The sequence below is a fragment of the Pseudorca crassidens genome, chromosome 14 (assembly GCF_039906515.1).
Source record: "Pseudorca crassidens isolate mPseCra1 chromosome 14, mPseCra1.hap1, whole genome shotgun sequence".
Classification (NCBI taxonomy): domain Eukaryota; kingdom Metazoa; phylum Chordata; class Mammalia; order Artiodactyla; family Delphinidae; genus Pseudorca; species Pseudorca crassidens.
In genome coordinates, this window is record NC_090309.1 from 73871718 (window position 1) to 73889996 (window position 18279).

Genomic DNA, 18279 nt, shown 5'->3' on the forward strand with positions numbered 1-18279 from the left:
TTTATTGAATGGGCATGTCCCATTGGGTTAATGATATTTATAGCTGGGAATAAAATTCATGTTAATATTTGACAGATTTCTCTCTTTAAAAGGAAAACATGGATATGTATTCAAGAGTGAAAAGGCGAAGAAAGTCACTGAGAAGAAATAGTTATGGGATACAAAATCATCATGAAGTCTCTACTGAGGGTGAAGAAGAAGGTTTGTGAAAGCACCTTATGAAATAAATACTATAAAGTTCAGGTGGGAGCGAAGAAAATATGTACAAGTAATATATGTGTAATATTGCTGGATGGGTGATTTTTGGCTTTAGAGGTCTATGTTACATAATTTGGAATAATTTTTATTCCATTGGCATTTCTGAGTATTCATTTTCTTCATTTGGAAAAATGCCTTTGCTGTACACTGTGCATTGTTATGTAATATATCTTATTAGTAGCTATTGGTAGTCCTTAAGTGACCTAATCTGGTGTAGCATTTGCCATGGGCTGATTTGCGTGTTAGGTGAGGCCTCTTTTGTATTTAGGTACGTTCTAACTGAAAGTCTCTGTCCATAGCCGCCTTCTATCCATAGCCTCTAAATCTCGGATTATTTGGGTCTCAAATTTAGTTATGGACAGAGGAGTAGTAAATGGTACAGTAAAGAGAGACAGCCAGAACTAGTGGAGGGAGTTGTACTGCTCTTTTCTGAGGCCTGTCTGGGTTTTGAATTGATGAATCCTGACTGGAGTTGTCGGGCTGGAGCTGGGAACAGATGAAAGCACGTTTGCCCCAAGGATTATAAATTGATGACCAGTGCATCCATAGGATTTAATTCTGTAGGTGTTAACCTTCTTTATTAAAATGGATTTTCAGCAGATTTGGTGTACTGTAAATGCAAGGTAGTCGTATTTCACCAGGGAACCTTATTAGTTCTACTTGTGTAGCTTAGATGGAGAAGAATGGGTTTATTTCTCAAATTCTGTAATTAATATATTATTAGCAAGTTTTGAAGAGGTGATATTTCTAATGAAGGTATTTTATTGAGCAGATATTATTGTTGTTACAGCTAGAACCTCTATATTGCTTCCTTTGGAGAAAATCAGTATAGGTGAGACAGATTTATAATGTGATTTTTGCCTTATCTTTAACTGAACATCTTTGTAGATTTCCCAGAGTAGATTTGCCATGTATAGAATTTCTTCCCATAATAAATAATGCAAGGTTTTTTTTCAAAAAGTAATTTTTTTGAAGGTTTAAGGAAACTTATTTGGGTGCAAGTGATTTATAGTGTTATTTAGTTAAGTAATACTGTATTTACTGATTCTCTCTATAACTTAATAATAAACATTTAGGGGCTTCCCTGGTGGCGCAGTGGTTGGGAATCCGCCTGCCAATGCAGGGGACACAGGTTCGAGCCCTGGCCCGGGAGGATCCCACATGCCGTGGAGCAACTAAGCCCGTGCGCCACAACTACTGAGGCCCACGCGCCTGGAACCCATGCTCCAGAGTAGCCCCCGCTCACCGCAACTAGAGAAAGCCCGCGTGCAGCAACGAAGACCCAACGCAGCCCAAATTAAATTAATTAATTAATTAAAAAAAGACAGATGTAAAAGAAAATGCCTTTCTTAAAAATATTAGTTCTCTGCTAAATATATCAATATGATCATATTTGAGCTCCTGATTTACCTATGACCTTTCAGTCTTTTTTATTACCTTTTTGGTCATACAAAGCAATAATAGAATGACTCAAAACTTTATTACAGCACACTTCATTCAATGCCCAATTAACCACTGAATAAGGTCAATATTCACATACTACTTGATAGTTCAAAAAAAATGCTTAAAGGATAATTACTTATCTTACAGCAAGAGCAATTTTTGTTGGCAGTATAATGATTTGTTAGGCCTGTTGACAACAGGTAAACACAGATTAGTCATTTTGGTAGAAAAATTCAGGCAGGGATTGAGAGAGAGCATAAAGTAGATTTCTGGGGTATTGGTAATAGTTTATGCCTTGACATGAGTGATCACTTTATGATAATTCACCTAGCTATACATTTAAAAAATAAATTACGGGACTTCCCTGGTGGTGCAGTGGTTAAGAATCCACCAGCCAGGGCAGGGACGCAGGTTAGATCTCTGGTCTGGGAAGATCCCACATGCCGTGGAGTAACTGAGCCCGTGCGCCACAGCTACTGAGCCTGCGCTCTAGAGCCCTCGAGCCACAACTACTGAAGCCAGCATGCCTAGAGCCCGTGTTCCACAACAGGAGAAGCCACCACAATGAGAAGCCTGTGCACCACAACAAAGAGTAGCCCCTGCTCACCACAACTAGAGAAAGCCCGCACGCAGCAATGAAGACCCAACGCAGCCAAAACTAAATTTTAAAATAAATAAATAAATAAAAAGTAAATTATAATGTACATAAATTCTAAAAGTTTATTTTTAAAATGTGGTTTGGGGGACTTCCCTGGCAGTCTAGTGGTTAAGACTCTGTGCTTCCAATGCAGGGGGCATGGGTTCAATCCCTGGTGGGGGAACTAAGATTCCACATGCTGCTCGGCGTGGCCCAAAAATATAAATTAAAAAAAAAAAAAAAAGGCAGTTTGGCTATAGCTATAATGTGACATCTATTTATAGTTTAAAGTAAAAGTCTGGTGAAACTTTATAAGCTTATGGTCCTCAAATGCAATGTACTTTATGATTAACTTTTTAACCACAGGAATTGTCACTATAACACAGTCATATTAAGACATTGAAAAAAAATGTTAAAACTGTCAGCCATGCTCAGTGAAATAAGAAACTAAAAATGCAAAGGACTTTACAACTTACTCATGACATCTGAAAGCTTACTCTAAGTTTTTTAAAATGTTTATTATTATTATTATTTTTTTGGCTGCGTTGGGTCTTCGTTGCTGCACGCAGGCCCCCTCTAGCTGTGGTGAGCTGGGGCCACTCTTAGTTGTGGTGCGTAGGCCCCTCATTGAGGTGGCTTCTCTTATTGTGGAGCATGGGCTCTGGGCTCTAGGCGTGCGGGCTTCAGTAGTTGTGGTGCGAGGGCTCAGGAGTTGTGGCTCGCAGGCTCTAGAGTACAGGCTCGGTAGTTGTGGCACAGGGGCTTAGTTGCCCTGCGACATGCGGGATCTCTTCCTGGACCAGGGATTGCACCCGTGTCCCCTCCATTGGCAGGTGGATTCTTAATCACTGTGCCACCAGGGAAGTCCCCATCAGGGTTCATTTTTAATTGTATTGATTTATGCTGTATCATACAATGTTGACATTTTTAAAGCTAACTTGTGCAGAAAGAATAAAATAAAAATATTCAGTTCTAGAGTGGACCAATCCTTGTGGATTAAAACAGTATTTTATTTTGTGTGTATGTGTGTGTGTGTGAAACTAGAATCTCAAGAGGAAGATGGAGATATTGAGGTTGAAGAGGCAGAAGGAGAAGAAAACGATAGGCCATATAATTTGAGACAAAGAAAAACAGTGGATCGATACCAAGCACCTCCAATAGGTAAGAGACTCTAAGTAACTTCTTTCCTTTTTGTAGTAGAGTAGCTTATTCTACTCCACCCCTTAAAAAAATCAGTGTTGCTGAATTTAAAAGAATGAAATCTCTTATAGCAGTTCTTTAGGGCAAGTTTCTCTGTGTTCCAAGTGGTTAAGTATTGATAATTCAGCTACAGTCAGAAGAGGGCAACTTGGCCAGTAACCTATGTTTGTGTTTTGTTTCTGGTTATTTTTTTGAGAAGGAAAAAGTTTATCTTTTTTTTTTTTTTGCGGTACGTGGGCCTCTCACTGTCGCGGCCTCTCCCGTTGCGGAGCACAGGCTCCGGACGCACAGGCTCAGTGGCCATGGGTCACGGGCCCAGCCACTCTGCAGCATGAGGGATCTTCCCGGACCGGGGCATGAACCTGTGTCCCCTGCATCGGCAGGCGGACTCTCAACCACTGTGCCACCAGGGAAGCCCATATCTTAATGCTTTTAAATCTAATGACAGGTAATCAGTTCCACAGGTACTGTTTTATTGACTTTCTTCCCAGCTGTTGGGAAATTCCATCACTATTGATTTCCTCCAATTCTTAAAAAATTGAAATAAAATTCACATATCATGAAATTTACCATTTTTGCTGGGTTTTGCTGATTTTTAATCTGTACAGTTTATTGCTTTTTAGTATTCACAAGGGTGTGCAGTCATCACCACTATCTAATTCCAGGACATTTTATTACTTCTACACTTCCATCCCCACAGCCCTTAGCAATCACTAATGTATTGATACTTTCTGTCTCGATAGATTTGCCTATATGTGACCTTTTGTGTCTAGCTTCTTTCACTTAGCATAATGTTTTCAAGGAAGAACCTGGATCATTTTATTCAAACTCTTAACGCTCTGAAGCAGTGATTGATTCTCTGGAATTATTAGAGTTACCTCACAAGAAGCTTGCCCAAGTATGTAGACATTTCTCTACTCCAGTTAAGAGTCACTGTCAAAGATAGCCCTGTTAATAATGGGGGAGGTATGTTGGGACAGAAAAAAGATTGTGAGCCATTTTTCTAGTTTTTTTTTTTAAAAGCGTTATTAAAGAGGTATAATTTATATGTAGTTCACTGCCATTGCATATATAATATTTCATGTGTACAATTTGGCAAGTTTGAACTATCTGAGGGATATACCTATGAAACTGTCACCGCACTCAAGGTAATGAACATGTTCATCAACTCCCCCAAATTTCGTTCTGCCTGTTTATAATCTACTCCTAACTTTCTTTTGCCTCCCCACTCCTAACCCTCAGGCAGTGACAGATCTCATCTGCTTTCTGTCACCATAGATTAGTTTACATTTTCTTTAATTTTATATACAGTATATACTCTTTTTTTGGTCTGATTTCTTTCACTCAATATAATAATTGTAAGACTCATCCATGTTGTCGGCTTTAACAGTAGTGTTTTTCTTTTTATTGCTGAGTAGCATTCCATGGTATGGGTATATCACAATTTGTTTATCCATTCATTTGTTGATGGACATTTGGATTGTTGACATTTCTCGTGTCTGGCTATTATAAATAAAGTTGTTATGAACATATATTTGCAAGTCTTTGTTTGGACATATATTTTCATTTTTCTTATAAACACCTAGGAGTGGAATGGCTGCGTTTTATGACTGTGTATGTTTAAGTTTCTGAGAAATTACCAAACTCTTCCAAGGTGATTATACTGCTTACATTCTCACTAATAGTGTATGAGAGTTTCAGTTGCTCCATATTCTTGCCAACATTTGGTGTGGTTATTTTTCCAAGTTAATTTTAATACATATTTATTATAGTTTTAATTTACATTTCCCTAATTACTAATGATGTTGAGCATATTTTTATGTGCTGATTTGCCAACATTATCTCTGGTGAAGTATTCAAATCTCTTGCCCATGTTTTCAATTAAGCGGTTTGTTTTTTTATTATTGAAGTTTTGAGAGTTCCTTATGTACTTCAGGTATCAGTCCTTGTGATTTGTAAATGGTTTCTCAGTCTGTAGCTTTAAAAAAAAATTCTCTTAATAGTGTCTTTCAAAGAGAAGAATTTGTAATTTTGATGAATTTCAGTTTATGAAAAAATTTATTATTTTTTTTGCGGTATGTGGGCCTCTCACTGCTGTGGCCTCTCCTGTTGCGGAGCACAGGCTCCAGACGCGCAGGTTCAACGGCCATGGCTCATGGGCTCAGCCGCTCCGTGGCATGTGGGATTCTCCCGGACCGGGGCACGAACCCGCGTCCCCTGTATCGGCAGGTGGACTCTCAACCACTGCGCCACCAGGGAAGCCAGAAAAAATTTATTTTTTATAAATTTATTTATTTATTTATTTTTGGCTGCTTTGGGTCTTCGTTGCTGTGCACAGGCTTTCTCTAGTTAGCTGCGGAGAGTGGGGGCTACTCTTCTTTGCGGTGTGTGGGCTTCTCATTGCGTTGGCTTCTCTTGTTGCAGAGCATGGGCTCTAGGCACCTGGGCTTCAGTAGTTGTGGCACATGGGCTCAGTAGTTGTGGCTCACGGGCTGTAGAGTGAAGGCTCAGTAGTTGTGGCACACAGGCTTAGTTGCTCCAAGCCATGTGGGATCTTCCCAGACCGGGGATTGAACCCGTGTTCCCTGCATTGGCAGGCGGGTTCTTAACCACTGTGCCACCAGGGAAGTTGCTCTCAAAAATTTTTTAATGGGTTGTGCTTTGGTGATGTGTCAAAGAGATCTTTGTTTAACCCAAAGTCACAAAGATTTAGCTTAACATTCTTTTTTAGAATGTTTATTTGAAACTTACAGTATTTACCACAAAGTTTTAATTTTTATTGTGCTTCTTCTAGGCAGCATTTAGAACTTGAAGACATATGACTGGCTTCTGTTCAGAAAGTTAACAGAACTAATGTCTTCTTCTTTAATACATCAGTTTATCAATTTATTATCAGTTATTTCTGTGTTCTTTTTTTTTTCTTTTTTTCTTTCAGTACCAGCTCATCAAAAAAAGAGGGAAAATACGCTCTTTGATATTCACAGATCTCCAGCAAGAAGGAGTCATATCAGGTATGTTTTGTTAGTTTTTTTTTTTCTTTTCCGTACGCGGGCCTCTCACTGTTGTGGCCTCTCCCGTTGCGGAGCACAGGCTCCGGACGCACAGACTCAGCGGCCATGGCTGACGGGCCCAGCCGCTCCGTGGCATGTGGGATCTTCCCGGACCGGGGCATGAACCCGTGTCCCCTGCATCGGCAGGCGGACTCTCAACCACTGCGCCACCAGGGAAGCCCTCCTCTGTGGATTTTATTACTCCCTGTGGCCACTCAATGGGAAATGCTCCTGGAATTAAGTTTATTCTTTCATTCAACAAATCTATGTTGTGTATCTTCTGTACGCACCAAATATCATTCAAGGCATTGGATATTCAGAAGTTAAAAATGTAAAAATCCCTCTTCTCTCGGAGCTTACATTCTACTAGAGGGAGATAAACTAATGGATACATAAACATAGTGTGTCAGATCGTGACAAATGCTTGGAAAAAGATAGTGGGGTGAAGGGGAACATAGAGTTCAAAGGGATAGGAATGGGGGCGATTGTATCACCTTCTGCACAGCCTACATATTCCTTCAGGGACAGGAATGTGTGGGGCTTCTTGAAGTGATTCATGTAAATGGAGAAAAAGGACCCAATGAGATCACCTGATAGTCTCAGTAAAGGTGATGATTTCAAGAGTTCTCCTTTTTAAAAAATAAATAAATAAATAAATAAATAATTTATTTATTTAGCTGCGCTGGGTCTTAATTGAGGCATGTGGGATCTTTAGTTGCAGCATGTGGGATCGTAGTTGCGGCATGTAGGGTCTAGTTCCCTGACCAGAATTCCGGCCCTCTGCATTGGGAATTCAGCGTCTTAACCAGTGGACCACCAGGGAAGTCCCAAGAATTCTCCTTTTTAACATTCAAGTAGTATCAAGTTTTCCTAGCTTCTGAACATACCAAAGCATTCATATTTTTTTTGTCAGATGACATCTCTCCTAATGTCATCTTTCTGTTCCACTTTGGGGGGATACTTTTTTAGACCTGCAGCAAAGTGACTGCTGTAGGACTTAAGATTGCTTTCATGGTTTGGATCCACCACTTACTGGATCTGATGTCTTTCTCCTTTTTGCTTTACTGTATCATTTTGCAGGAATATAATCTCAAGTAATTTACTCGGAAAGAATTTGTGGAAGTCAACTTTGCATCTTTGTAAATGTCTTCTATTTTCATAGTTCCCAGTAGTTTTGTGAGTTAAGAGAATTGTAGATCCAAATAGGTTTCCTCTAAACCTTTAAAGTTCTTGCTTCACCGTACTCCATGACATATTGTTGCTGTTGAGAATTCAGTCTGGTTTAATATCTTGTTTCTTTGTAGATGAACATAAATATATATATATATATATATGTGTGTGTGTATATATATTTTTGTTCATTTGTTCAGTTTTTTGAGCCTCTTGCTCTAGGCCCTATTGGTTTGGAGATTTTTTTTTTTTCAACTCTGGGATATTTTCTTGTATTATTTTTTGTTAGGTTTCTTCTCTTCATTTTTTTCCTCTTCTGCTTAGTAACTACTGTTATGTTAGTCCAACATTGGACATTGGTCCTCTGTGGCACTTGCCTTTTCTCTCATTTTTCTTTGTCGTTTTTGCGCTCCCCTTTTTTTTCCTGAGAGATTTTATTCTTTTTATCTTCCATCCTTGCAATTCTATTCAGGCAAACATTAAAAAAATTTTTTTTTTGCAGTACACGGGCCTCTCACTGTTGTGGCCTCTCCTGTTGTGGAGCACAGGCTCCGGACGCACAGGCTCAGCAGCCATGGCTCACGGGCCCAGCCGCTCCGCGGCATGTGGGATCTTCCCGTTCTGGGGCACGAACCCACGTCCCCTGCATCGGCAGGCGGACTCTCAACGACTGCACCACCAGGGAAGCCCTCACGTAGCTTTTTTAAAAAAAAAGCTTTATTAAGATCCACATCATATAATTCAGCTTTTTTTTTTTTTTTTGGTATATTCACAGATAACTGGAACTGTTGCCACAGACAATTTTAAATACTGTTTCATCTGCTTAGGAAGAAACCTGTTCTCTTTAACTCTAACCTTCCTACCACTACCCCTATGCCCTAAGTCCTAAGCAACCAGTAATCTGCTTTCTTTCCTCATAGGTTTGCCTATTCTGGGCATTTTGTAAAAATGAGAATATAATATGTGGTCTTTGTGACTGGCTTCTTTCAGTTTACATGTTTTCTAGGTTCATACATGTTGAAGCATTTATCAGTACTTCCTTCCTTTTTATTGTCAAATGATGTTCCAAGGTAGGACTATGTCACATTTTGTCCATCTCCTCATTGGTTGATGGTCATTTGAGTTGTTTCCAACTTTTGGCTATTATGAGTAACGGTGCTATAAAAATTCATGTACAAGTTTTTATGTGGATATATGTGTTTTGTTTTTTTTTTTTGGCCATGCTGTGTGGCTTGTGGGATCTTAGTTCCCCAACCAGAGATCGAACCTGCCTGCATCCTTGGCAGTGAAAGCATGGAGTCTTAACCACTCTACTGCCAGGGAATTCCCGGATATATTTTTGTATTTCTCTTGACAATATACCTCCGGGTAGAATTATTGGGTCATGTGATTACTTTATGCTTAATCATTTAAGAACTGCTTGAATGTTTTCCAAAGTGACTACACTATTTGACATTCTCTCCAGCAGTGTATGGGACTTCCAGTTTTTCACATCCTCCCCAGCGCTTAATATTGTCTGACTTTTTGATTCTAGCTGTCCTAACAAGTATGAAATGTATCTTATTGTGGTTTTTGAATAGCACTTCCCTGATGACTAATGATATGAGGCATCTTTTCATGTGCTTATTAGCCATTTTAAAAGTTTCCTTTGAGAACTGTCTCTTTGTGTCCAGTGCCTATGTAAAAATTGTGTTGTGGTGTTTTTTTTTGTTTGTTTTTTTGTTTTTTTGCGGTACGCGGGCCTCTCACTGCCGTGGCCTCTCCCGCTGCGGAGCACAGGCTCAGCAGCCATGGCTCACGGGCCCAGCCGCTCCGCGGCATGTGGGACCCTCCCGGACTGGGGCACAAACCCGTGTCCCCTGCATCGGCAGGCGGACTCCCAACCACTGCGCCACCAGGGAAGCCCTGTGTTGTCTTTTTATCATTGACTTGTAAGAGCTCTTTATATATTCTAGATTCAAATTCCTTATCAGATATATGATTTGCAAATATTGTATCCTATTTTGTGAGTTGTTACTTTCTTGATGGTATTCTTTGAAGCACAAAAGACTTTAATTTTGATGAGGTTCAGTTTATCTTTTTTGTTGTTGTTCATGTTTTCATGTCATATCTAAGAATCCATCGCCATATCTACTGTCATGAAGATTTACTTCTGTGGTTTTTCCTAAGAGTTTATAGTTTTAGCTCTGTGTTTAGATCTTTGATCCATTTTGACTTACTTTTGTATATGGTGTGGCCCCTTCCCTTTTAAGGTCCACTCAGCTTTTTGTGGTATTGTTATACATGTTACGTTTATACATTTTACAAACCTAGCAATACATTATTAAAGTTACTTATATAATTCTCTGTTATTTAAAAAAGTTGAGAGAAGAAAGTCAATCAAGTGCATGCTTATAGCTTTTGGATAGTCACCTTTTATTTTATTATTCTGGTTCTCTTCATTTGTTCTTGTGCATTTGAGTTATCATCTGGAATCATTTCTTTAGCCCAATACTTACATTGTTGCTTCTGCCTACCTCATTTGTGCTATTTTCAGGTATATTACATTTTTATATATTAGGCTTACCCCCCCACCACACACACACATACAGACATACACACACACACAGGGTAAATAAGAAACTTGGAAACAGGCATTTTCCTGATGGAGAGAAAGAAGTAGGAAAGAGGTTTTATATCAGAATTGCAAAGATTGAGTAGGTAGTTATTACAACAGTCTTCTTCAAGTTTTGGGAGACATTAAAAACTGATGCAGGATGAAATGAAGGGACTTCTATTAATCAGGAGAAGGAATATTAGACAGGTTAAAGATCTTAATGGGAGTTGGGGAAAATCTGGCTTTGCTATTGTGGTTGGTGGGAATTGCAGTAAAATAGGGATGCACAGGCTGTGGACCATCCTTGAAAGCCAGTTTGAGTTTGAAGTAAATTAATTTACAATGATTCCATTTTGTATGATTTCCATAGGTATCATAGAGATGTCATCAAGTATATTAATAATGAAGCATTTATTGTTATTTTTCCTCGAGGATGATTTTAGCTTGATACATTATCTACTCATTCCATACTAGTTCTGATTGTAAACTATTTCTTTGCTTATTTCATCAAAAATACTTTATACATTTTATAAGAAATTCAAACAGGATATAAGTTTTTTTTTTTTTTTTTTCAGGATATAAGTCTTAAGTGGAAAGCGGAAATGCTTGTCTCTCTGTAAACCAATATATTATTTTCTTTAGTGTCTGGACTGTTTTTTGATTATTTGGGAAAGGGGAAATAAGAAGAGAAAAAGATGAACTTTCTTTTCTAATAAGAGTTCAATGTTATTTATCAATCAGTGATAGACATTCCCTAAATTTGGATGCAAATTCAATTTGTTGCTTGATGCCTTTATGAACTACCCTATTTAAAAAATTATAGCCTCCCTCTCCTCCTCCTCCTGTTTTTCTTTTTTTATCTGTACAACTTACCATGTTTTTACTTCATCAGATGTAAATGGCATGAGTATAGGGATCTTAATAAATATTTGCCAAATGAATGAGTGACTGTATATTTTCATATATATATGATGCTCAGAATGTGTTTTTAAAAGCCCTTTGCTGCTGTAATGATTTTAAGGATTTTACTCTTTAAATAGGAGAAAGAAGCATGCCATTCATAGTAGTGACACAACTTCTTCTGATGAAGAACGCTTTGAAAGAAGGAAATCAAAGAGCATGGCAAGAGCAAGAAATAGGTTAGTAAAGTTTTACTTGTTATTTCCATGATAGAAAAAAGGAATAACAGTTTAAACTTTTTGAATGTGATTCTTACCTGTACTAGCATTTTGCTAACAGTGATACTTAACACATATTTTAGTCTAGAGTAATACACCGACTTGGTATTCACTTAGTAATTTTTAGAGTAGAAATCTAACCTTGGGAAACTTCCCACAAATTACTTGCTTTGTAAGTACTCAATAAAATAGTGTGTGGGAAGGTAAAGAAAGAGCCAGTGGAAGAGGCCAGCCTCTTGGACAGTCTTTTTCAGTACCTCTCCTCTAATCCAAATCCACTTAATGAGGTTGATTTCAGATGCTTATAATGATTATAGCACTCAAGAGTAAGTAGAATTATTTCCGGAGCCCTTGGGTTTTGTTGGAAAACTTGTTTTAGCTCTGGTGATCTTTGCTTAACTAGAGTAAATGACTCATTGCTACATGGCTCACTAAAATCTTGAGAATTTTCAGTGGATGAGAGAATCAGTATTTTGTCTAGTAAGTTACTAAAGCATCAAATTATAATTTATTCTTTAAAATTTAAGTTAATTTTCTAGCTTATATTTATAATACTAAAGGTACATTTTATTTAGAAATTTTACGTTTAGGAAAGCATTTCTATAATTTGGCATTATATATCTATTGTAGAAATACCAAGTTTTCAGTTAGCTGGTCTTGGAAACAAGTTTGGGTTGGTGTAGATTGTATGCTAAAAAGAGTTCCACATGTGGATGATGGAAAGAAAATGTAAGAGAAAAATCTAAGTTTAAATAAAAGAATTTAATGCCTCTTCAATCTGAACTATTCTGTTACCTGCTTTGGAAATAGATTTTTAAAGTAAGTTAGGATTCAGAAATGTCAGTGAAAGTACATTCATTGTAGAAGCTATACTTTTTTTAGGCTATTTATGTCATCTTTTGGTGTTTATGCAATGTTAAAAGAGGAAGTAGATTATATTTTCTTAGGGGTAATTACATTAATATCATATAGGATTTTAAGTAGCTGAAAATGTATTTTAAGGTAGTCACACAAACGATAATGCTTAGTTTTCAAAATAGGGTCTAAAATTGGTTTCCCTTGAATAAAACAGAGGGAAATTTATTTCTTCAATCATGTAAACTGAGTAGACATACCCACATAATATCTGAGGATAAATTTAAATGTTATAATAAAGCTTGAGTTCATTTAATGCCATATATTATAGTATTTATAGTAGGTCTTTTATTTTATGCTTATATAATGTGGAATATCAGGTTTGTTAAGTTTTCTAATTTAGACTAGATTGGGCTTTTTGGACAAAGAGATTCATGATCTTATTTGCTTTCTCTAGTGAATAAATTTATTTCTGGCCTGTTGAAAAGAATTTAGGAAAAGTAGTTTAAAAATATGAAATCTCTTGTCATTTTCTGGGTTATGAGAAAAGGGAGGAAGATGAAAATGTGTCAACAAAGATTTAAACTTGCTTATGACATTAAGAATATGAAACTTTAATGCTATCTACTTGAATGTTTATGAATTTCAGATGTTTGCCTATGAACTTAAGAGCAGAAGATTTAGCTAGTGGTATTCTCCGAGAACGTGTCAAAGTGGGTGCAAGCTTGGCTGATGTTGATCCAATGAACATTGATAAATCAGTAAGTTTTGTAAATGTTTTTCTATAAATAGTTTTTTTTTTTTTAAAGGCCATTACTTGTTTCTAACACAACACACAATAAAAGTAGAAGATCACCATTGTTAGTGGGGTTTTTCTTGGTGGTGGTTGTTCTTTTGTCGCGCGGCATGCGAGATCTTAGTTCCCCAACCAGGGATTGAACCTGTGCCTCCTGCAGTGGAAGCACAGAGTCCTAACCACTGGACCTGCAGGGAATTCCTCAAAGTATAGTTTTTTGAACTCTGTTTAACTTTATATATGAACTTTTATGTTTAAACTTCAGTTCCTGCTGAAGGCATATATTTTGGAATCATAAGATTATCTCATAAATTAAAAAGAAATCTATAAACGGTTAAAATTATTTTGTAATAAACTTTTCCACTTCTTTCCAAGGTGCGATTTGATAGCATAGGTGGATTGAGCCATCATATTCATGCACTAAAGGAAATGGTAGTATTCCCACTTTTATATCCAGAAATTTTTGAAAAATTTAAAATTCAGCCTCCAAGGTGAGTAATGTCCTAGATGTTTATTATTTTTATTACTGTTAATTTATCAAATTTCAATTAGTAGGTGATTATAAGTCTAAATATTATTTATAAATATTTCATATGTATTTATTTGATGTGTTCTAGCAATGAGAATTAGGAATGAAATTTTATTATATAGGGCTCAAAAGCTGTGGTACTAAGTGTGTTCTTGAAGTTTATATTTCAGCATTTAAGAGTCAGACACAGGATGAGATTCTTTACACAGGCCTTGAATTTACAAGTGGATCGCCTAAGTGGATTTTCCTTAATTTGGTCTCCTAATAGCATTCAGTTTGATACGGTATACTGGTTAGTCTTTGAAAGCACAGTTTCAGCGAAGTGTTGCTTTGACTCATTGATGTGGTATTTTTGAAATGGTAAGCTTGATAGTTTATTTTTATGATCAGATTAATTGTGTTTGATCATGAGGTGGTTAGCTAGTTAACTATTAGTAAAGGCTGAGAAATTATGTCAAAGGAAATTGGGCAGAATAAAATATTTTGAAGATGTGCATACAGACTTAAACTGTGAAATATCCCTTTTTATTTCTAATTTATTATTCATGTGTTTCTAATTTATTATTCATGTGTTTAAGGATGCAGAAAATCTTGTTAAAGAGTCATCTTCTGTTTGAGTGGGTTAAGAGTTGGCCTGTAATTCTGCAGTGGGTTTTAGAAATCATAGTAGCAATTTATTTACTTCTTATATGATATAACTTGAATTTTAAAAATAATTGTTATTTTTTTCAAAGCCATTAAAGTAGTATAGCCTTGGGAGAAACTTTAAAAAATGGAGTTATAAACAAAAAGTATTATAAGCAGAAAGTAATCCTACTCCTTAGGGATGAACAGCTTTCTTTTATATATGTATGCATATAATAAGTTTATATTTTGCCTGTATTATGCACATTTAAACATTTAATATAAATGAGATTATTCAATAATACCCTTATGTAACTTTATTTTTCACTTTACACCTTTCCATATCCATAAATAATGTGTGTATTATTCTTTTTGACATCATACTCGTGTTTAAATTACAGATGTAGTGGTGTATTTATCTGTCCCTTGTTAATAGATAGCATTTAGGTTTTTAAAAAAATCTATCTTTTTCACTTTCTTTTGATTATTTCTACATGATATAATCTAAAATGTGAAATTTCTGGGTCATAGGGAAAGTACCTTTAAAATTTTGATGTAGCTTGCCAAATTACTCTCTACTCTGATTGAACTATTTCTTGTGTACCAAAGCTTGGTTCTTTGAGAACATCCTTGAGGACTTTCAACAAAGTGAAACTTTTGTCTGTATATTAGAAAAAGCTATATCAGTGTCTAATAATAATAAAATATACATTAGTACAAAATTATATGGGAGGTGCATGCTTTTGTATTGGTTATTAGTGCTGGTGGTAACATTTATCTACTTTTATTGATTCTTTATTCCTCTAGGGGCTGTTTGTTTTATGGCCCTCCTGGCACAGGTAAAACCTTGGTTGCCAGAGCGTTAGCTAATGAGTGCAGTCAAGGAGACAAAAAGGTGGCTTTTTTTATGCGAAAAGGAGCAGACTGTCTAAGTAAGTGGGTTGGCGAATCTGAGCGGCAACTTAGGCTTCTTTTTGATCAGGTAAGTGAAGTCAGGTAATATGAGAATATCTTCTTTAGAATACTTAACACGTTTGGTCTATAAATACAAACTGTTCATGACGAGTCATATTTTCCAATCAATTCCAGTCAGTTTCCAATGTTAAATTTAGGATCAGTAATCTGAATTTGTATGCCTTAGAGGTATTTAATAGCAATTTCACTAGTACTAATTTAAGATGATTCACAAAATATTTACTGAGGTGGCTACTAGGCATATAATACCATGTTAAGTGCTTTTGAGAACCCTGGATATAACATATATATCACTAGATTATAATCTAACTGAGGAAGTAGAACAAGCATAAAAAGTTAAATATCTGTGCAAGAAATCTCAGGAAGCAGTATATTCTTTATTTTCATAAGTTGTAAATATGGTATTAGAAGAACTCAGTATTAAGTGAATGCTTTTAAAAGGCAGAGTAAGGTAAGTGAATAATATCATGTAGGCTGTCTTTACTATTTATATATAACAGTAACTTTAAAAATATCATTTCCTAATACTTACAAAAATTAGTCCTGATATAAATTTACTTTTAATTGTTTGAGCTACTGAAGGAAGTCATTCATACTTGGTAATGCAACTTATATTTTGTTCTGTCTAAGGAAATTCACATGACATTTAAAAAAATGCTTTCAGCAAGCATTTGTTGAAGACCCATTACTGAGTTGATGTGTATCAAAGTCCTTTGTAATTGGTAAAGCACTTCAAATATTTTTAGTTATATTAGTATTAAAAACTGCTGTGTTCTAGGTAACGGGGGCTCTAGAAAGAGGAATAAAATAAAATTCCTAGCCTCAAGGTGCTCAATGTCCATTGGGAAGTCAAACATATGCAGTCTTCATGTTTAAAGAGAATTTAATAATAATTGGAAAATAATATAAAATAACATTGGTGGATTAGGGAAGAGTTAGCTTGGGAATGCTGGCAAATTGTCCATGACTTAATTTTAAATTTTTGACAGACTTATTCCTTTTGCCACTTCCTACTGGGGTAGGAATGTGTCTTGGTTTCATTCAAAACCATAGCATTAATCTGCTTTTTAAATCTATATTTACTTTGTTTCATAGATTTCTTTGTGGGTAAGAGTATTTGAAATGTTTGCTTTCTTTTTAAAAAAACTGCTCATAGTCATTTTTGTCTTTTTAAATGTGAAGAGTCTACATTCCTAAATTAAGTATATGATCTATTCACTAAATGAGATGAAGGAGGTACAGTCGGCCTTCCATATCTGCTGGTTCCACATCCACAGATTCAGGCAACAATTTCGTCTCCAGTTGGTTGAATCCACAGATGTGGAATCCATGGATATGTAGGGCTGACTGTGCTACGCTATTTTATATAAGGGACTTGAGCATCCTCGTATTTTGGTATCTGCAGGGAGTCCTGGAACCAGTCTACCATGGATACTGAGGGATGACTGTACAATATATTGGCTAAGAGTTTGGCCTTTGGTGTCAGAAAAGTGTTAGTTTATCTTTAGCTTTACTGTTAAGTATGTAACTTTAAGTAAATGAAAGCATCTGATCCTTATTTGCATCCTCTATAAAATGGGGGAAATAATACCTATCTAACTGGACTACTGTGAGTTTTTACCGAAAGGAAGTGTATACAGTTGACCCTTGAACAATACAGGGGTTAGGGGCACCAACCTCTGCGCATTTGAAAATCCGTGTATAACTTTTGACTCCCCGCAAACTTAACTACTAATAGCCTACTGTTGATAGGAAGCCTTACCAATAACATAAACAGCACGCATGTTTTGTATTGTGTTTATATACTGTGTTCTTACAATAAAGTAAGCTAGAGAGAAGAAAATGTTATTAAGAAAATCATAAAAGATTTACAGTACTGTACTGTATTTATCACAAACAAAATTTTATGTTGCCTGAATACAAGATGAATTCTCTCTCAACCTACATCAATATTGTCTTATATGATACAAAACACTGTAGATGTTATATATATTACTAACACTAGACATCAAGAATGAAAAGATAATATGAAAAAGAAATTCATATTTATTACAGGTATAATGATTCATGCATTGATAGCAAAGAAGCAGCAGTATGATTGTTTCATGGTAGCCTAGCCTATGCACTAGTGAATGAATTGTTATAAAATTTTTATGGCATACACAAATTACAGTCATATTCATAATACAGTAATGGAAACATTGTTATATTAGGAAAAAAACTCTTACCTGTGATGATTGGCTGATATGCAGCTTCTCCAATTACGAGAGAGGGGCATGCTGTATAGTAATATAGTTCTTTGAAAGCAAAGGTGTAAAACTGTAAGAAAATGAACACATTATTAATTTTTTATTAAATATCACTCACCTTATACCTATGTAAGGATATGCTGGCCGTTTCAGTACAAGTCTTGCACACAATAGTCTACACAATGAATACTTTAAGTGGTAATTATGACAAAAATGTCTCATACAGTTCTTGCTGTACAGTTATTAGATTTTCACATGAAGACACTGGCACACATACATAATAGAAAGTTTATTAACTGTACAGAATGATGATTGTTTACTATTCATTAAATGGAAGTGGATTATCATAAAGGTCTTCATCTTTGTCATCTTCATGTTGAGCTGGCTGAGGCGGAGGAGAAGAGGAGGGGTTGGACTTGCTGTCTCAGGGGTGGCAGAGGTGCAAGAGGTGGAGGAGATGCAAGGCACGGCAGGAGAGACAGGCGCACTTGGTGTAACTTTATGAAAATACATCCTAATTTCTGCTTGACTTTTTTGCTTTTTCATTTCTCTAAAAATGTTTCTGTATGGTACCAATCCTTCTTCCACCGTTTGCTCTAGTCTCAGTGCCCATGTCATAGACAGGTCCATGTGGTAAAAGCAGTCAAAAGCAGTTTTGAGTAATCGGAAGTTTTCTGCCAGATTGTCTAAGGTCAGTTTGTTTTCTGGCACTGCTTCTT

At 36.3% G+C, this 18279-nt stretch overlaps 1 protein-coding gene across 2 annotated transcripts in view; it reads left to right on the forward strand.

The window, feature by feature from the left end:
• ATAD2B (ATPase family AAA domain containing 2B) overlaps positions 1-18279 on the forward strand; it is a 150671-nt gene that overhangs the window by 31777 nt on the left and 100615 nt on the right. For both annotated transcript variants that reach the window (XM_067703596.1, XM_067703597.1), the window contains exons 6-12: positions 93-201; positions 3383-3499; positions 6474-6549; positions 11395-11493; positions 13037-13148; positions 13559-13674; positions 15144-15318. In XM_067703596.1, coding sequence (XP_067559697.1) covers positions 93-201; positions 3383-3499; positions 6474-6549; positions 11395-11493; positions 13037-13148; positions 13559-13674; positions 15144-15318 — 804 coding nt within the window. The remainder of the gene's footprint in view (positions 1-92; positions 202-3382; positions 3500-6473; positions 6550-11394; positions 11494-13036; positions 13149-13558; positions 13675-15143; positions 15319-18279) is intronic.